Genomic DNA, 18,597 nt, shown 5'->3' with positions numbered 1-18,597 from the left:
GGAAACGCAACTAATTTAGACCTTCCGCCATCCGCGTTCATGCTAACCCAGCAGCAGACAGCTGTGGGCCGATTTTCTTGCGAGACGATCGGTCACTTTTTTTTCATGCATGAAGTCCAGGAGCTTCAGCCTTTCAGGCCGAGAATGTATACTAGAACTCTCAAAGTAGCGGTCGGGAACAGATCGTCGCATCGCAGTGATAGTATTACGTGTTCTACGGCTCAATTGACAGCAGAAATGTATATGTCGTTCTGCATATTCATTGACAATATGATTGCCTACAGTAACGAGGACTACAGCCGTAGCTGCAAAGGTCAATTGGCTGATGCATCGTTTGATTGTCATTTGTCGGCGCCCCAGAGTGGGAAGCAAGTTACCGCGTCCTTATCATCACGTGATCATTTAGCACCCAAATACAGAAGGCGGTGTGCCTCTCTCCAGGAAACCCCAGATGTTAAGGCCAGACGGCTGCAGAAGGTTAAAGTCTTGGTTCTCCAAATTCAGGAAGCATTCAACAGGTCGTCACCATGTCATCCACAGCTGCCGAAGCCGGGCAGTCAACTTGGAGCAAGGCCGAGAAAAAATTTGAACAGTGAGGACCCTTGTTCCTTTGCCCCGAGTCATTTTTCAGTCGCAGTCGCCAGGCCAATGCCAGATCCACTTCTCAGGAACCATGCCGAATGAAAACAAGGGCCGTGCTGATGCCATTGCGTGTATAGTAAAAGCGCGAGCGAGTACTATGACCCATGTCAAGACTTTGCTGATCGCAGTATCAAATGCATGCGCCGAAACGCGGGCGATCGTGACATGTGCATGGACTACTTCCAGTGCGCTCCCTATTCCCTTCTACCGAGTTGTATAGCCTCGGGACGCCTTTTCATACTGATGAGGAATTGCCAGGGCTTATCGCGATTGTAAGAAGGAGTGGGTGAGTGAAACCCCTTGGGCCCTACAAATCTTGATTTTTCGAAACTCTTCCGTCGTAAGGCAACCTGCTGACGATCCCCAGATGGCGCAGAGAAAGCTTGCCCGGCAGGCGGCCAGATCAGCCCAATCATCTTCATCATCATCATCATGACAGCCGGTTGCCCATTTATCACCTTAATGTGACATCGAGGTTCGCGACGCGATAATTCAAAGGAAACGCGTTTTATGCAGCCTGTCGAGCGGGCAGGTTTTATTGTCATGATCCTGTACTACATAAACCAACGCAGCTCACCAAGTACGTCACGTCGGCAAAGAATCCTGTTGGTTCGATAAAGCCACGAGATGCCGCTCGCTGGGGACGGGTCAGGGAATTTGATACCCATTTGAGCAATGCGTTGCTATCACATTTTCCGTGATAGTTATACTAGTTGCTGGATCGAGATTCTGACCTCTATGTCAGATCGCACGGACTCGATTGCTTTTCATCTCCGCTCCAGCGTGTTGTATCTCTAATTTTGTAACTACATCTCTTGTCTGGAAAGTGTAGACAATGCAAGGATTGTTTACTCGCATGAGTTCAATGCTTGCAGTGATTTTGCGCAATAAATCGATTCCCAAAGACTGACCAAATGGAAGATACGAAGGCTTTAAAATTTCAGTTTCTACCTAATTCTACCATTGCTGGAATTCACAATCGAAGATGAGAGCGAAAAGACTGTAGGAACAACCTAGTACGGTGAAGGACACAACTCCGCAGTGGAGAGAAAATGAATCATCCCACACAGTATTGACGCTGAACTGGACCACCAAACGAAACTCCATTTCCCAGACACAGTAGCAAAAGTCCAACAAATCTCCGGCAGGAGTTCCACGCGACCAACCAAACGTCGAACCTCATCCGATTCTAAGCCACCAAATTCTTCACCGTAGCGAGGGTTCAACCTGCCCGCGCGGGGAAGAGGGGAAGAAACCATGTCCTCCGACTCGGTGCTCCAGCGCCGCAACAAACAAATCCAGGATGCCATTGACTCGCGAAACTACAAGCAAGCGCTGCAATTGGTCGATAAGCGGCTCAAGAAGGGCGAGGACAGTCGGTTTCTGAGGGTCCGTAACAAGCTTATTTCCCTATACTTTTTCTGTTGTGCTCATGTTTGGATAAACAGGCATGGCGGGCAGTAATCCTGCTTAATTACCCCGATGACGCGCACCGTGAACAAGGACGCTCCGATATTGCCGAGATAGCCAAGCTTGATCCGCCGATCACAGATCTCGATACGCTCGAATTGCTCCATTCATCACTGAGAGAGATTCCCGGTTTTGAAGATACCGTTCGCACGTTGTGGGAGAAGGCGGCTAAAGCAAAACCGCATGATGTCGAAATTCAGTCTGCGTGGTTCAGCCGCGCATTTGACGCGGGAGATTGGAAAGCGGCGCAAAAGGTGCGCACCTCGTACACCCGAACAGTTTGGAACTGCAAGAGGAGGAAAGAGCTGACAGTTCGGCCAGGCCGCGATGAGTCTTCAAGTTAACTTCCCAAAGAACCGCAAGTACTACTTCTGGGCAATCTTACTCTGCCATATAATGAGCAGCGAGCCCTCCACGTCGGACGCGGAACGCAAACTTTTTGGAACTCTGGCATATCGGATGATCTCCAAGGCTGCCGAGAGCGTGCCGGCGGATCCTGTATGTTTTCGATTCGATCCCAAAACTGGTCCAATGTTGGCGACTGGTGTTGACATGGAGTAGAATGAGCTGCTCAGTCCTCCTCGCGCCATTCAAACCTCCGAAGAATTGCATCTATTGATTCAGATCTACGAGTCGCAAGGCAAATTTGACGAGGTGGTCAAGATCCTGGATAGCCCGAACCTCGGCCTGTCGTCACGCATCGTCCAGAATGAATGGTCTTTTGTTGCAGCAAAACTAAATAACTTGCGAAAGACGGAGAAGTGGGCTGACTCTTTGGCGTATGCACGGGAGTTGCTTACAATGCCAGAGGACGACGCCGAAGCGCAGAAGTTGCTAAAGGAGCGAGATGACTGGCAAGTGTGGGAGTCGCTGCTTTCTGCGACGAGAAACATCAACGAGCAGAGGTATGTCGGGTGCTCCATTGCCTTCCCACATGTCTGCTGACTGGCAACAGCACCACGGAGGAAACGCAAGCGTTCCTGGAGGCATTTGCTCAGCGCTTCCCCGCGTCGCGAAACGCGCAGCTAGCCTTACTCGATCTGGCCGCGTGGAAGCTAGAAACAGGCGCGATCTCTCCGTCTGATATACTCGCCGCTTGCAAAACGTACTTTGATCGCACCAACAATAAGCTGTACTGCTTTGGGGACTTGCGACGATATGTCACGCGGCTCGAAAAAGCCGATACTATTGCACTGGTCGACTATGCTCTCCGAAAAGCAGATGAAGTGCCCAAGGATGTAAGTGTTCCCATTTACGGAAAGTGGCTTTGAGCTGAACGATGAAGACCTCGCAAATTCCCCTGATCAACGCCTTGAAGTTGGAATACTGCTTGAAACTTTTCTCGAAGAATTGGACAAGGGAAAACATTGATGATTTTGTAACGCGTTGCTTGAAAGCATACCGCGACACTGCGACACGGAAAGCCGAGGAATTTACCATGGAGAGCCAACCTCGAGATGACTTCTGCTTACTTGCAGTGGCGAGCATAATCCGCAGTAGCGATCATGGGAAGCGGACACAAGAATTCAAATCACCTAGTGCTGCCCTGATCCGCGCGACAGCCATACTGAACCGACTACTCCAAGATTCGCCGCACAACTATCAGGCTCTCCTTCTTCTTGTTCGATTGTACCTGCTTCTAGGAGCCGGGTCCCTTGCGCTCAAGACATTTGCGAAACTATCAACGAAGAACATTCAGAACGAGACCGTGGGCCACAACCTCTTCACGCGTCTTGCGACCATCCACCCCCACAGTGCGCCTCCGACAGATGGCGACTTCAAGGACTTTATGCCGCATGCGGCCCTGGCCCAGGCACTGGACTTTTACCGGAACGCAGATCGAGCCATGGTGCGGCAGCGTTCGGTCGGTTTGAACATGGGCAGCTACGTCAATGTCCAGGCAAGTATCGGTCTGCACAAAGCCCTCTGTCAGAGTATCTGCAGACGGCTGTGGGCTCTGGAGATTCGACGGATCGATAGGCTGGTAGGACGAGGTGTTATCGATGCCTACGCTGAGACAGGTACGTAAAGAATTCTGGTGGAGAGGATATGACTAAGGGAAGTAGCGTCGGATGCGTCGGCTACACACGATCAGCGGACATACGATGCATTTATGAACTGTGAAGCTCCAGATGATCCGACGCTGGAGGAGTTAGTGCGGCCAGGGCCTATTCCAAGGGTAAGGATAACTGCATTGCGGGTGGGAAGTGCGTACTGATGTGCGTAGGATGGATGGGCGAAGTCGAATACTCTGATCGATCGAACATTTGTCGTTTTGCATTCAGTCCTGGCACAGAAGCCAGCAAAGGAGGATATCAACGTGTCGATGCTCGATGAGCTTACTTTGTCTGACGACAAGTCGGACGATTTAACGCCAGCGGAAAAGCAAAACGTCCAGGTCCATCGTACACTGCTGAAGATTGCTTTCCTGTTGCGCGACTCACAGGCGCTCCCAGGAGAAGACATTGAAACGCTGTTTAGCGAAGTCGAGGAACATCTTACCAAGACTTTGCAGTCGCTTTCTCAGCCAGACGACATCCTTATCTCCCTTCTTCCCGATAAGCCAGCAATTCCTTCTTGGACCTATCTCCACACAAGCTTCAGCGTTCTGGAGTCGCTAAAAAGCATCTTACTGGCGCTACAAGCCTCATCGTCAAAGAAGACGCCCAAGACGGGTGCCAAAGTGTCCAAAGAGACTGCGCAGCGGGTGGAGAAGCTCTCACGGGAAGTTGACGAGACCATAAAGTCGCAAACAAAGAAGCTCAGGGACAATGTTATCGGCTCCGGACTGCTCGGTGCGCTGATGGACGTCATCTACGACCGAGGAGAGGCTGGATCTGGACTGACATCGGAACTGGAAAAGACCCTGGACGAGGGGGCCGTGGAAGTATTGTGCGGTGATTTGAGGGAGAGTTGGGAAGAGGGCCTGGGAGGAATATTCCAAAGTACATAGGTAGCACGTATGTAGGCTCCTACGATAGAGGACAGAATGAAGGCTTGATGCCCTACAACAACCAAAGTGGAAATGGCCCAAAGGCTGCCGGAAGGACCGAAATGCAGCAGGGCAAAAATATACTGTCGCATGATTTCCTGCCGGTAGACCGATCCTCTGAAAGGTTGCGAAAGCGCTGCATGACGCAAAAATTAGACATCCTATTTGCAGTTTCCCCGGCCGCAAGGCTCTGGTAGTCACTCTGGAAATGTTGGGAGGTGACGAGCGGTCAGTATGCTTTCAGTTATTGATAGCACTCGCAGGGATATCGGACGGCCAGCTAGTTGTTATGTACAGATTCTGTACAGACGCAGCGGCATTGAAAGAATATACCAATCAAGGGTATGTGATTCATCAATATTCGACAGTCTATCCCCGATTTCACCTTGATTAGCTCTCGGGACGCTGGCCATATACGACATAACTGCGGACCCATTTGTGGTTAGTTCCTAGATAGTTCTTCGTATTCTTAGAGAGCGTTGGGGTTGCTCGAAAACTACGGGATACTCACAAGTTGAACAACACGTGGAGATCACACTTCCGACCGTCGGCGCGGGCCTCGCTGGCAAGACGGATCACCTCCTCCTTCGTCCAGTTCTTGTACCGTGTCAGAGCGGCCAGGGCGACGCTTTCGAAACCAGCTTCGGCCCCGGCCTGGGCCCAGGTGCCAATCTTTTTCTAATAGGAAGAGATCAGTACTGGACGATATTTGATTTTTGTTTTGGGTCAAAGGAGGGAAAACTAACCAGATGGTGATCCTTTGGCCAGACGCCGTAAGGAATCATAAACTTCTCCGTGCGGACGTTCACGAAGCCGGCGTCCTTGAACCAGTTCTCCAGCTTGGGTCCGGGACGGGTCTCGTAACCGGCCGTCTCGAATGCACCGTAGATTTCGTCGTAGTACTTTTGGAGCTGGGTGTCGTTCAAACTTCCGTCTTCGGAGTACGGGTAGCCGTCGTAATCCTGGAACTCAACCCACCCGCCGGGTTTGACTGATCTGTTCTCCGTTAGAGTAGAGAGTTAGGAAAGAGAACAAGGCAAAGTTCCGATCGTGTACCGATAGCATTGTTTGATCAGCCTTCCAAAATCTCTGATCGAGACGGCCAGGAACCGTGCGTGAATAAAGTCAAATTGGTTGTTCATTCCGACTCTATGTCGTCCACCAGAAACTTGACGTTCGGAGAAACTCTGCCAAAGCCAGTTAGTCAAACGACTTCCCCTGCGATGCTTAGGCCAGACTGACAGAGTCGGCTGGATCGGGCTCAAGTCGCAACCGATCACCTGAAACAAACAGGTCTGATTTCAACATTCTGCCATCTAGGATTCCTTCCTATAGAATTTTTACATCGGCCTGAGGGTGTTGATCGGCTACAATGGGTCAGCATCCGTATCCTGCGTCCGCGAAGTCCAGAAAAGATACCAAAATCAACGGGCCAGATACCGGTACCAGTCCCCAGGTTAATGACCCGCTGCGAATTCTTAATCGGGGCCAAGTACAGTTTTCTGTGCAACAGTTGGAGACAAAGTTCATGCAACATATCTAGACGGTCGCTTTCCGACTTGTCGTTGGGGAGCAGATACGCTAGAAAATAAGGATCAGTTTAACAGATCCTGGGATGCCAGGCCGGAAAAGTCAGCTCTTACAACCATCGCGGTATTTATGGTAACGACGGCCGTTCTCATATCGATAGTTAAGTACCGACGAGGTCAGCGATGCGCTGTACGATGATCTATACGTTTAAGAACACGAGTGAGCATGTTTCTGGGAGTCGGCACCATTGCGCCCTATCACGTACAGTTCATCTCCATATGACGAGTCATTCTCGTACTGTGAGCGTCAATAAGCAACGTGCTCTGATGTGCCGCAATGGATGGATATCATACGGAGGTGTCCACTTCAACGTTGACCGGTGCATTGTTGGTGGCGATGGTGCTCTGTTCCTGTGCAGACGTTTCCGTCATAATGAAACAAATCTCCGTTGAACTCTAACAAGGTTGACGATTGACTGACCACACGTTCGTTTCGTAAACCTTAAAGTACATAGAGGTCGTGCCTTGTATGCAAGACAGTTCGAACAGTACGCAAGAGCTGATCAACAAACAACAAGATCTCTGTAACCTATTCCCCTGCAGCCAGCGCTCCGTAGCCCAGCTCAGTATTTATATGCGCAAGTGAGCAATCATCAGGGCCTTGATTTCCGACGGCGTTGCTGCACCTCGGTCAAAGCGGTAAGCTCTAACAGGGGCGATCGGAGGGACATAGTGGCATGGATGTTCTTTTCCGAAATTGAGAACCCATACGAGTACAGTTGCTCGAGAGTGTCACGGCTCAGAAATGCACTGGCTCGCCAGGATATATGCACCCTGGTTTGCAGGTCACTCCATTTGCCAATCATTGCTGCCGGGCCGACCTTCCCCTGTTTCCCCGGCGGTTTGGCCTAGGGCCTGATATATTTATTAGGTTATGCCCTGAAAAGACAAGAGAACGGATCCCGAGACTCTGAAGGGTAAATGTCGCAGTGTCGACCAGGGGTTTTGTCGACTTTACGGATGTATTCTTCCAACGCCATGTGGAATGTCCTAATACACACGACTCCGGTCAAGAAGCTCGCGTAGGCTCAGGTTACCTATAAACGTTAGTTCATTGTGCACATGATGGAAAATCTGTCAGGGATTCTTTGGATAACGTCGATAGCGAGTTTTGCGCATGTCAAGAAAACCGACGGCGAATGTCCAGATGCCCACGATCAAATAATCCGAAAAGCCTAAGCGCATCCCATTGTTGGAGAATCAAAAGGTTCTACAACAATTGATACCAGCTCCGCGCTCTTAACCCATGTATTCAGTTGTCCTGGCCGTAGTACCCTATTATCAAGGTGCATCGGGACGTTACTTTATTTTCTGATATCGCTGCGATTTACATTTCGCGATTTCTGAACAATGCTACTACCATACTCGTATGTTAGCTACTTCCAGTTATCTCAAGAAGAATCCTCAGATCTAGAAGAACTGCTAGTATGTGTATCTCAAAAACGCCGTGCGCGTTTCTCGGCTGAGACAGAGCAGGGTCCCTGATGTTCACGTGCCACTACAGCCCTTTCGATACAGCCCTAAACCCTAATCTCTTGCCGCACCAAGTCTCGGCTACACAGCACTAAAGACCTGCCCAGCGCTAAACCCAAAATGGTTACCCACTTTTCTCGAATTCTCAACTTTCTTTCCGCTCTGTTCTCGCTCTGAAGACCCCCATATCGCCGACACCCTCCAGCAATCCTTTTCATTTCACGAGGTTGAACGAGAACCCGTCGATCGAAATGGCGAAAGAGCGTTCCGGGATCATTCGGGGGTTGAACCGCGGCCATGTAAGTGGTTATCATGGTCAAATTGCTGGGCTAGATGGGTCTGCGGATGAGGAGAATCGGTCGATTGCGTTGGGAGATGAGGAAGGGGAGGAAAGAGATGAACGAGAGAGACAAATAAAACGCGTTTCTTCGATTGAATCTACTCGATTCGGCTCGACGTTGTACAACGCGCAGAACGATACCGAAGCATAAGTTATCGTCTCCAGTGCGGATATTCACGACGGAATACCGACCTGCAATCGGTCTCTTCCTGGCGCCTCCTCCTTTCCTCTCTCCCGCGCAACGTCGCAGTCTTAGTCATCCGCAAACCATGGCTTTCCTTCGAGTGTCGGAAAATTTTGTCTTACTAACTTGACTTCTTTTCCCTAGAAAACCACCCCCATTGAGCCGCGTCCCCGCATCAGCCGCTCCAAGGGCCGCCTCTCCCGCCGCACGGCCTTTGTTCGGGATATCGTGAAGGAGGTTGCCGGTCTTGCCCCCTACGAGCGACGCGTGGTCGAACTTCTGCGCAACTCGCAGGATAAGCGTGCCCGGAAGCTTGCCAAGAAGAGGGTAATTCCTTCCTCCGATTTCTTCGCGGAAATGATATGCTGATGGTTATGTCTAGCTCGGCACCATTGGTCGCGCGAAGCGCAAGGTCGATGAGATGCAGAAGATCATTGCGGAGTCTCGTCGTGCTGGTGGGCATTAAATGAGGAGTGGTTGTCTGGGGGAGTTTCAGGGGATAGAAAAGGATATGACTTTTACGCCGGGTACTGTACCCCGTATGATGGGCTGGTCGTCGGGTCGGGCTCCTGGTTGATGTGTCGATATCTCCGAACTTTTCTCGTTTGTTCTAATCCAATCGAATCAAATGCATGAGGATTCGAAATGGACGGCACAAAAATTTGGCATCATCATCATGAAAGCATCATCTTTATTCCGTATCCGGTAGACATCATTCTATCTTATACATACGGCTAAAGAAAGAATTATTTCTTTCCAGGCAATTTGAGCCATTTAGGCACCCCTTTAGAGGCGCCCTTCTTATCTTTGTCGTCATTAGGTGTCAACGCCCCCAGATTCACACCTTTACCTTTTCCTCGCGATTGTTGATCCTCTTCCTCGGACTCCTCAGCCGGTCCGGCGATGGCGGGGATCTGAATATCCTGCGCCTGACGCCGCAGCTCTGCCTTGAGCAGATCCTTCGGCGCGGCGCGCTGCCGCGCGGCCGGATCCGCCCAACTAAAAGTCACCAGCACCCGGCCGCGCAGGCCGATGTTGCGGATAAGCGACGCGCGGTCATCGTCCGGGATGGTCTTGCTGCCACCCGGCCCAGTTATTGTGCTGGTTGTGAGGACAAAGGCTTCCCCGCGATATGCCTCGGCAAGACAACTCCGCACGAATGCATAGAGCGACGCCCCCGTGTCTTCCGTCCCGAACGTCGTAACCACCTGGCTCTGCTCGGGGAAGCGGATCTTGACGTCCACAGATGTGATCGCGGCGAGCTTCTGCTCCTCTGCGGCGGCTTTCTCCGCGAGTTCCTTGTCGCTGAGCAGTTTCGTGTTGCGCGACAGCCGGCTGAGCCGCTCCTGGTGTGTTCGCGCATGCTCGATCGTTGGGACGTAGTCCTCTTCGTTGTGTTCGGCGAGAGCGGACTGCGGCGTTGTGCCAGATGGTGGGCGGTAGACCGTCACAGGGCGCCCTGTTGCGGCCTCGCTACTGGTAGCCGTCGATGTCGCCGGTTCTGATGCGTCCGCTGCTGGTGCTGAAGCAACTGTGGGCTCCGGCGCCGGGGCGGAGGGCGCTGCCGGTTCGGCGGCAGCAGGCTGCTCCTGTGTGGGCTGAGATTCAGCCTGTTTACCCACAGTCTCCGTCTCAGCCGACTCGAAATACTTGGAAATCTTCTCCATCGCCACCTCGAGGGGTTCCTCTGTTGTGCGGAAGCTAAGTCTCAACAAAACGTTCCCGCGGTTGAATCCGAGCTGCGCCAGAGTCTTTTGTAGATCTTCAAAAGACGCCAGCTCCCGGCCCATGGCCTGCACAACTGGCATTTGATAGTATAACCTCCCTGCTCCCCTATCCCCTCCGGAGGTGACCGCCGGCGCCCCGCGCGCGGTCAGATTCCGCTCTGTTCCATTACCACCCGCAACACCCGCCTCGAACTTTCTTAGCACCATCCATAACGTCGTCGTGCTCGGGAACTTATCGGTCAGCCGGCCGTTGGGAACGCCCCTGGCCTCGGACTCAGGAACCTGCAGCGCAACATTCACCACAGACGGAGACTTTGAGAGCTGCACGAGCTCAAGTTTTGCGCCTTGGCCGAGACCCGCGAGTCGCACAGATAATGAGAGGTCAATATGTTTGTTCTGGTGTCTCCAAGGATGTTAGAAGTACTCCTTCAATTGGGTTGAGTTCCCAGGATCATACTTGAGTCCGTGCTGGCTGGGGTCGTAGCCTAGTTTGGCGCAGGCTTCCTGTAGCACATCGGTCATGGGCTTCGCCGGCGTGGTCTTGACCACTGCCCGGCGAGCTGTGGAATCAATTACCACGACGTGGGAGCTCATGGTGAGGCCGTGGCGTGGCCTGGCGGGGTATCAACAGTCGCCCTGTCGTTCACAGCGTTCAACTCTTTTGTTTTTGGTCAGCTGAATTTCACACGCGAATCAAAGGAACGGATATTCAGTAGCCAGCTCAAGTTATGATATCTTGTATTCCCGATTGAGCGTAAGTACGGATCATTCCAGAAGCTCAATATACCGCGTAGGCTCCGATACAGCGTCATCAATCGCGGCGGTTACTGATTGATGCCTGACTTTACAGGCATAAATGGCCCGAGCTTCAACTGCGCGTCTCTGCCGCCTAGAGCTGTAGCTTGACTACGTACCTGACCTCATCGCTTCAGTCATATCTTGCTGCCTCTTTCTTGGGCAGGGGATTTCGTCTTATAGAATATCAATTCTCCTGCCGTTAATACCACAGCGACAATGGTGAGCATACTCGTTCCATTATGTCCAGCGTCCAACTAACCAGGTATTCAGTCCTCACCGTTCGAGATTAGTACGTCAGAGACAATGAAACCGCATTTCCCCCCTTTGCAGGAAGCGGACTAACCACCGATGTTGTCTCTGATCAGACGGCGGCGCCTGCGTCGCCATGGCCGGCAAAGACTGCGTCGCCATTGCCTGCGACCTCCGTCTCGGCATGCAGGCCCTCACCGTTTCCAACAACTTCCCCAAGATCTTCAACTACGCCCCCTCGACATACCTTGGGATGACGGGTTTGGCCACGGACATTGCCACCGTCGCCGACTTACTCCGATACAAGGTCAACTTATACCGCCTGCGTGAGGAGCGGCATATCTCCCCGCAAACCCTTGCCAACCTGGTCTCGTCGAGCCTCTACGAGCGCCGCTTTGGCCCCTGGTTTGTCTCGCCTGTCGTCGCAGGGATTAATCAGACTACGGGAAAGCCGTTTATCTGCGGATTTGATAGTATTGGGTGTATTGATTTTGCGAAGGATTTTATTGTCTCCGGGACGGCGACAGATCAGCTGTTTGGCTTGTGTGAGAGCTTGTGGGAGCCAGATTTGGTGGGTTTCCTTTTTATAAAGCCGCACGTTTGGAATTGAACTGCTGATTGTCATGTTGTAGGGCCCGGAAGATCTCTTCGAAACCATCTCCCAGGCCATCCTCAGCGCCGTCGATCGGGATGCGCTTTCGGGCTGGGGAGCTTATGTCTACATTATAGAAAAGGACAAGGTGACCAAGCGGTTACTCAAGGGACGACAGGATTAATCTACGTTATTTGTTCTTTTTTTCTGCATGACCTGCTGTAGCTAGAGGTTACCGCATGAATGAGTTATGCCTCGCAAATCAGAAATATGACGGCGTTTTTTTTTTTTCTCATCGAATTCGTCTAACTCGTACAGACATGCAGCGTATCTACTCCGAACTCGTAACTCGTATAATCATCCCTCGCGGGAGAATACGTATCCAAGTCATCACCCGCCGCCCCCCAGTTGCCTGTCCGTCTCTAGAACTCTAGTAAAACAGACAAAATGAAGAAAACAAAAAGCCTCCGTGTATAACTCTAACTACGCCTTCTTGACCTTTGCGCCGGTTGTGTCAACGCGCCGATCAAAGACCCGTCGCTCGATGAACTTGAGCAACTCATCAATCACACTAAAGCAGGTCAGTTAGTTTCATTGCCAGACATTGTATCGAATGAGGAAGAAACGTACATCACCGGTGCACTAATCGCCAACACTGCCTTCCACTCGCTCCATGTCAACGGCAAGATAGCAAACAGTGTCCGCAGGAACGGCACGTAAAGGATTGCAAAGTGCAAAGCCATCGACAGCATGATAGCGTAGACGAGCATTCGGTTCCGCCATAGGGGGAATGTCAGAAGGGACTCGCTTGACGAGAGAGCGTTCATAGCGTTGAACATCTCAATCACCACCAGGATTGAGAGAGATACTGTTGATGCAGACCGCGCCGGTGCGCCAGTGAACATGCTGCAGTCAATCTCGGGAAATTCAGTAGAGCAACGATGGAAGTGTGACTAAATAGAGACGGTTAGCTGAAAAAGGTCGGAGAGGAATGTCGGAATTCTTTACCAGTTGATAGTATGAAATCTGTGGCCCGGCCGGATTGAACATGAACCACCACACGTAGCCAAATACCGTGGCAACGCCTACGTAAGTCCCAATCACCAGATAACGGAAGAACAGCCATCCGCCGACAAGAGCCTCGTCGCGTTTCCGTGGAGGCCGGCGCATCACGTCATTGTCCGGTGGATTAAAGGACAGCGCCGTCGCGGGCAGGCCATCCGTCACCAGGTTCACCCACAGGAGTTGCACGGGAATCAGGGCCTCAGGCAGACCCAAAGCCGCGGTCAAGAAGATCGACACGACCTCGCCAATGTTAGAGGAAATCAGATACCGGATGAACTGTTGTGTGTTGCTGTAGATCGACCGGCCCTCCTCCACGGCAACCTCGATCGTTGCAAAGTTGTCGTCCGCCAGAACCATGTCCGCCGCCAGCTTGGCCACATCAGTGCCCGTGCCCATGGCCACACCAATATCCGCTCTCTTTAGCGCCGGCGCGTCGTTAACGCCGTCGCCCGTCATAGCCACGACATGGCCCAGAGACTGCAACAGATCAACCAACTTGGACTTGTGCGACGGCTCCGTGCGCGAGAACAGCGACGCCGTGCGCACCGCCTCCAGCTGCTCGCTGTGCGTGAGATTGTCAAACTCGCGGCCCGTGAAGCTCTTTCCCTGGAGATCCTCATCGGGATCGAAGACACCGATTTGGCGGCAGATAGCCTCAGCCGTGTTGCGGTTGTCTCCCGTGATGACGATGACCCGGATCCCGGCTTCACGGCATTTGCGAATTGACTCGGCCACCTCCGGCCGCGGGGGGTCGAGCATGCCAACCAGCCCAATTAGCGTCATATTCTGCTCCAGCTTTGCGTACGCGTCCGTCGTCTTAGCCGTGTGGAGCAGCGGGTTGTCCGCTACGTCATTGACGCTGGCCAGCGCCATCACACGCAGGCCCCGGTTGCCGTGCTTGACCACTTCACCGTTGATGAGCTGCGCATGGCTGGCGGTCAGGGGAACACGTTGCCCATCCGCGCCCTGGATAACGTGCGTGCAGCGCTCCAGAATTGACTCTGGTGCACCCTTTACCAGCAACTTCTGCTCCTTGCCATGTCCGACCAATACGGACATGCTCTTGCGATCACGGGAGAACTCGTAGGTAGCCTGCACCGGCAGCTTGCTCTCGTAGTACTTGCTTGCCGCGTGCAGCCGGGAGGACGGAGCCAGGCTTCGGAGTGTCTTGTTCACTGATGCATCATCGGTTCCGATCTTCTCAACCAGAGCGCGGAGAGCACCTTCAGTAGGCTCTCCGACGCAGACATATCCAGATTTGGCATCGTACGTCAACGATGCCCCGTTGTTCAGCGCCAGCACCTCTGCCATTTGCCGGATTGTAGACGATGTGACCGCCAGGTCCTCGAGAACCTTGCCCTGGCGGGTCAATGCACCCACTGGAGCGAAAGTGGTGCCCTCAACATCAATCTCTTCCAGGGCCTGCCCAGTGCTATCCAGGTACAGCACCTTTTCCACGCTCATTTGGTTCGTGGTCAGAGTACCAGTCTTGTCCGAGCAAATGACGCTGCAGCTGCCCAGTGTCTCGACCGAGGGCAGAGACCGGACAACGGCGTGTTTAGCCGCCATCTTCCGAGTTCCCAGCGCCAAGCACGTCGTAATAACCACCGCAAGACCCTCAGGAATAGCGGCGACACCCAAAGAGACGGCGATTTTAAGATAGTAAATTGCACCCTTGAGCCAGCCACCATGTGCGGGGTCGCTGAAATGCTGCACGTTGATCAACCAGACCAATACGCAAATGACACTAATCACTTTGGCCAGCATGTCACCAAAGTCATTGAGCTTCTGCTTGAGCGGTGTCGGTTCCGAGATCTGCGACGTGATGCTCTCGTGAATGCCTCCGATGGCGGTAGCCGCGCCGGTCAGCACAACAATCGCCGTGGCATGGCCAGTCACGATAGTGGTGCCTGAAAAGAGCATGTTCACCTGATCCTGTTTTACCGCGTTCTCGTCCTGGACCACTCGCGTGTCCTTGCTGACGCTCTCGCTTTCGCCGGTCAAGATAGCTTGGTCGACGCGGAAGCTGTTGCTGTGGATCGCAAGCAAACGACAGTCTGCGGGCACGCGGTCTCCGACCGAGACATCGATAACGTCGCCGGGAACGAGGTCCTCGGCCCGGATCCGATGACGCTCGCCATCGCGGATCACGGTGGCCTCGTTGGCGGAGTACTCCTGGAGAGCGGCAATCGCTTTTTCCGCGCTGCTTTCCTGCTGGACTCCGACCACGGCATTGAGGATAAGGATGGTCAGAATCTAACCCAAACTCTTCTATCAGCGCTGCGTTGCCAGTTTTCACCAAACGTCACACGCCGAACATACCACCGCAGGGTCAACGAATGCAGTCCAGTCATCGGATTCCTCAAACAGGGCCAGGACAAAGGACACAGCAGCGGAACCGAGGAGAATCAGCACGAGTTGGTCCTGAAATTGCTGGAGGACGAGCTTCCACAGCGGTGTCGCTTCTTCGTCGGCCAGAGCTGCATTTGGTCAGCCATTGTCGCTGTACCTCGCTCTCGAAGACAGTCCGGGAACCTACCATTCGAACCATACTTTTGCCTGGCTCGCTGCACGGCCTCAACCGAGAGGCCCGTTTCGGGCGACACCTCGAAGTGGTGCAGCACCTCCTCTACTGAACGAGCGAAGGCGCGCTCCATGATTCGAGTCAGAGTCTTTCGTAAAACGGAGAGCGATGGATCAAGAGCTGTCTCGAACTACTGGACAAGCTAGGGCATAGACCAATGGATCCTGAGCTTTGTCTCGCCGAACGACAAACTCTGCCTCATCACCCTCTCAACATTTTTGCCAGCGAAACCTCTACTCTTCGAAATTTGATTACTAAGTTAATTGTTCGCTTTTATCGCCGACGTCTGGGCAGATTTGATTTTGCCGCTCCAGAGATATCAAAATAGCGACGTGGCCTTTTGGCTTTTGCCGTTTTGCGCTTGGTTCGGGGCTGCCGGCTAGCCCCGGCCGAACTCCCGTTGATTACGGAATACGGAGCACTATGCAGGGATTAACGTTGTTCCGACTCCGAGTTTGCGTCCCCCTATTCAACGGATCCAACCATCTAGCGGATCACTGCTTATTGGGTCATAGTGCCTTGTTCGAATAGGTAATATCCTCTGGCGCATCGATTCATAATTACACGAGACAGCACGAGAGATACAGTGTATGTACTAGAGGTGAAAAGTCAATCGCAAAACAATTAAGTAGCTATCGAGAGTAAATGTCTTTCTGCAAGCACATATGCTGAACTGCGAGAGGACAATGAAGACAATGTCGCGTATAAAGGAAACATGTCCCATGCTAGATAGCAAGAGGTCCCAAAAAGACGCGTGCAGAAAGAAAAATGGCAGCCGAGAAACATAGATGCATACCAAGTACTAACATACTGGGACTGAATGGCGACATTTCAGTGATTGAATCCCAACGTCCCAACCGCCAGTCCCTGTCCGCATTGGAAACTTTCTGACACAATTCTCGTCTAGAGATACGCCATCCTTTTGCTCGGAGCACAACACAATAGGGCAGGAAGATCAATCTTAAAGATATGTGGGAGCTGATCGGTTGGACGGCCGATACTGGAAGGGCCGTCCAGGGGGCGTAAGGGGAATGATGGGCAGTTAGTATAAGCCTGGTCTCAGGATTAGCTACCATTCGGCGTTAACACCAGTTGGGACTGGCTGCTGCGTCTGCTACTCCGATGAGAGGATATCGTGGATGGCATAAAATGCAGCTTGCTTGTACCTAACTACCTGGGGAGGTCACAGTTGTGATGAAGTCGACATCCCCGTTGATATGACCAAAGTGATCGGCCTTACGCAACCTGTGCTCTTCTCCATCATCATCAAGAATGTCAGAATGTCACAGAGAAGTTCCCGTAGGCCATTGATTGCTTGCGTTTTCCCGGCCGATCGTGATGTTCTTCAATCTTGCGAAATGTTCTGAATCGCAGTCTGGGCAATTGAGGCGGCCGAAATTTATACCCTATCAATATTTGATTGGCATCACTCACGACTTGCAGGAAAACTTGGATCAGCCTTCATTTTCTGGAGCATTGATTCGCTGGTTGGTGCTTTCTAGACTAATGACCGAGCTCATTGTTGAAATGGGCAGGACGAGATCATCTAGGAGTAACTTGCTCCTAACTACCTGGGGAGCTCCGCATAGCAATATTGTGATGGGCCGGCGTCCTCGTTGAGCAGGAATATGGTCAGAAGCACCCAAGTGACGAACGATCGAGCGAACTGAGGGAATGTTGCTCCTTAGATATACCATTTCTTCGGCTGGGGCTTTCCAGCGTCGGAGTCGTTAGAAAAAAGCCAGTAGTCGTCTATCCTGACTCGATGGGAGACGCTTTTGCGAAATCAAGCCATTGCAAAGCTTGCCCCGAAGACGATGCATCTGTGACCACCTCGTGCGCTCTAAGCGCATGTCCGGATGGTCGAAGTTCCTCTTCAAACTCTTCTCATCAAGGGCATTTGATGATTCACGTCCACATATCCTAGAATGGAAGTACTCGCAGAGCCGCAAGTGAGTACGGAGTAGTTAGTGCAGTACTTTTGTCAGTACGGAGGATTCAGTGCTGGCTTCAATGAATAAATGTTCCGTACTTCAGAGGTTCGTGTCTTCGATATTATTGCAACAAGCTGGACGTTCAACGATATTGCAGAAGTTAACATCTAGGTAGGAGTAAGGAAAGGGAAGGGACTGTCGTCGTAACCAGCACGATGTCCCGTGACCCATGCATGGCCCGTGCCTTCCTCCACTCGGAGTCGGCACAGGCCCGTTCGTTCCCCGTCCCGCCTGCGAATCTGGACACCGATAAAGGATCACGTGATAGAAGCTTCACCGAGCGATCAGCCGACTTGGTCGAGTCGAGGCATCCAGCGATAGGTGAGGCGGCCGGAGGAGCATCAGTGATCGTATCCGGGCAGACGCCAGACTGAGGCTCAATGCCCAGCGCCCAAAGCGTGGACAGAACGCAGTGAGTGGTCAGGTGGAACCGTGGACCAAGGCGGCGAACTGGGGGGGCGAACGAGTCCGAGTAGAGCGGCTGAAGGACAGATGGAAGATGGGAATCAAAAAGCAGGAAGGGGAGAGATGCATCTCTGTTAGGATATTTATGCTGATCAGAATGCTATGCTATCCAATTCTATATAATGTAGGAGAATAATTGAATGCGTAGGATGAGGCAAAAGTTGTTATTGAATAATGAGGGAGACAAGCAATAAGAAACAAGGGACTAAGCCAGAACTCGCTAAAAGAAGCCTAAACTAAACCTCAACGCTCCATCAGCCTTGATCTTTTTCAGTCGATGATTTTTTCTCTCCATCCGCGCCTCTGATTGCTCTTTTTTCTCGTGCCAAATAAAAGATAAATCCTTTAGTCCTCCCACCACCAACTCGCGTCATATCTTTGCTTCTTACATCCCTTGACCCCCGCCTCGGTTTCGTTCTGCTCCGCCTTTTAC

The 18,597-nt window shown here is 52.2% G+C and overlaps 8 protein-coding genes across 8 annotated transcripts; 5 read left to right on the top strand and 3 right to left on the bottom strand.

Moving 5' to 3' along the window:
- Positions 1-527: 527 nt before the first annotated feature.
- On the top strand, positions 528-1,078 carry VTN49DRAFT_3820 (uncharacterized protein; the record flags this gene model as incomplete). Its single annotated transcript, XM_069411698.1, has 4 exons — positions 528-592; positions 720-827; positions 901-928; positions 1,010-1,078. 4 exons carry the CDS (start codon positions 528-530, stop codon positions 1,076-1,078), a joined length of 270 nt encoding a protein of 89 aa, XP_069268290.1.
- An 821-nt stretch (positions 1,079-1,899) lies between these two features.
- VTN49DRAFT_3819 (uncharacterized protein) lies at positions 1,900-5,065 on the top strand (the record flags this gene model as incomplete). The annotated part of the gene is made up of 8 exons (XM_069411696.1): positions 1,900-2,031; positions 2,091-2,366; positions 2,434-2,610; positions 2,674-3,017; positions 3,068-3,350; positions 3,398-4,133; positions 4,179-4,291; positions 4,340-5,065. 8 exons carry the CDS (start codon positions 1,900-1,902, stop codon positions 5,063-5,065), a joined length of 2,787 nt encoding a protein of 928 aa, XP_069268289.1.
- A 546-nt stretch (positions 5,066-5,611) lies between these two features.
- Positions 5,612-7,065, bottom strand: VTN49DRAFT_3818 (uncharacterized protein; the record flags this gene model as incomplete). Its single annotated transcript, XM_069411695.1, has 8 exons — positions 5,612-5,782; positions 5,851-6,100; positions 6,161-6,291; positions 6,347-6,384; positions 6,524-6,685; positions 6,748-6,833; positions 6,900-6,931; positions 6,988-7,065. 8 exons carry the CDS (start codon positions 7,063-7,065, stop codon positions 5,612-5,614), a joined length of 948 nt encoding a protein of 315 aa, XP_069268288.1.
- A 1,221-nt stretch (positions 7,066-8,286) lies between these two features.
- VTN49DRAFT_3817 (60S ribosomal eL36 domain-containing protein) lies at positions 8,287-9,326 on the top strand (the record flags this gene model as incomplete). Its single annotated transcript, XM_069411694.1, has 5 exons — positions 8,287-8,289; positions 8,346-8,465; positions 8,835-9,017; positions 9,073-9,136; positions 9,181-9,326. 5 exons carry the CDS (start codon positions 8,287-8,289, stop codon positions 9,324-9,326), a joined length of 516 nt encoding a protein of 171 aa, XP_069268287.1.
- A 110-nt stretch (positions 9,327-9,436) lies between these two features.
- VTN49DRAFT_3816 (uncharacterized protein) lies at positions 9,437-11,011 on the bottom strand (the record flags this gene model as incomplete). Its single annotated transcript, XM_069411693.1, has 2 exons — positions 9,437-10,820; positions 10,875-11,011. The coding sequence occupies 2 exons, from the start codon at positions 11,009-11,011 to the stop codon at positions 9,437-9,439; spliced, it is 1,521 nt and encodes a 506-aa protein (XP_069268286.1).
- Positions 11,012-11,431: 420 nt separating this feature from the next.
- Positions 11,432-12,240, top strand: VTN49DRAFT_3815 (uncharacterized protein; the record flags this gene model as incomplete). Its single annotated transcript, XM_069411692.1, has 4 exons — positions 11,432-11,434; positions 11,486-11,504; positions 11,581-12,035; positions 12,097-12,240. The coding sequence occupies 4 exons, from the start codon at positions 11,432-11,434 to the stop codon at positions 12,238-12,240; spliced, it is 621 nt and encodes a 206-aa protein (XP_069268285.1).
- Positions 12,241-12,539: 299 nt separating this feature from the next.
- Positions 12,540-15,778, bottom strand: VTN49DRAFT_3814 (uncharacterized protein; the record flags this gene model as incomplete). The annotated part of the gene is made up of 5 exons (XM_069411691.1): positions 12,540-12,627; positions 12,687-13,009; positions 13,065-15,377; positions 15,444-15,601; positions 15,661-15,778. The coding sequence occupies 5 exons, from the start codon at positions 15,776-15,778 to the stop codon at positions 12,540-12,542; spliced, it is 3,000 nt and encodes a 999-aa protein (XP_069268284.1).
- A 1,778-nt stretch (positions 15,779-17,556) lies between these two features.
- On the top strand, positions 17,557-18,073 carry VTN49DRAFT_3813 (uncharacterized protein; the record flags this gene model as incomplete). Its single annotated transcript, XM_069411690.1, has 2 exons — positions 17,557-17,657; positions 17,815-18,073. The coding sequence occupies 2 exons, from the start codon at positions 17,557-17,559 to the stop codon at positions 18,071-18,073; spliced, it is 360 nt and encodes a 119-aa protein (XP_069268283.1).
- Positions 18,074-18,597: the final 524 nt, after the last annotated feature.

This window comes from Thermomyces lanuginosus, assembly GCF_041956635.1.
Source record: "Thermomyces lanuginosus strain ATCC 200065 unplaced genomic scaffold VTN49scaffold_29, whole genome shotgun sequence".
Lineage (NCBI taxonomy): Eukaryota > Fungi > Ascomycota > Eurotiomycetes > Eurotiales > Trichocomaceae > Thermomyces > Thermomyces lanuginosus.
The sequence above is the reverse complement of the archived record's forward strand: the minus strand, read 5'-3'. Positions and strand labels throughout refer to the sequence as shown.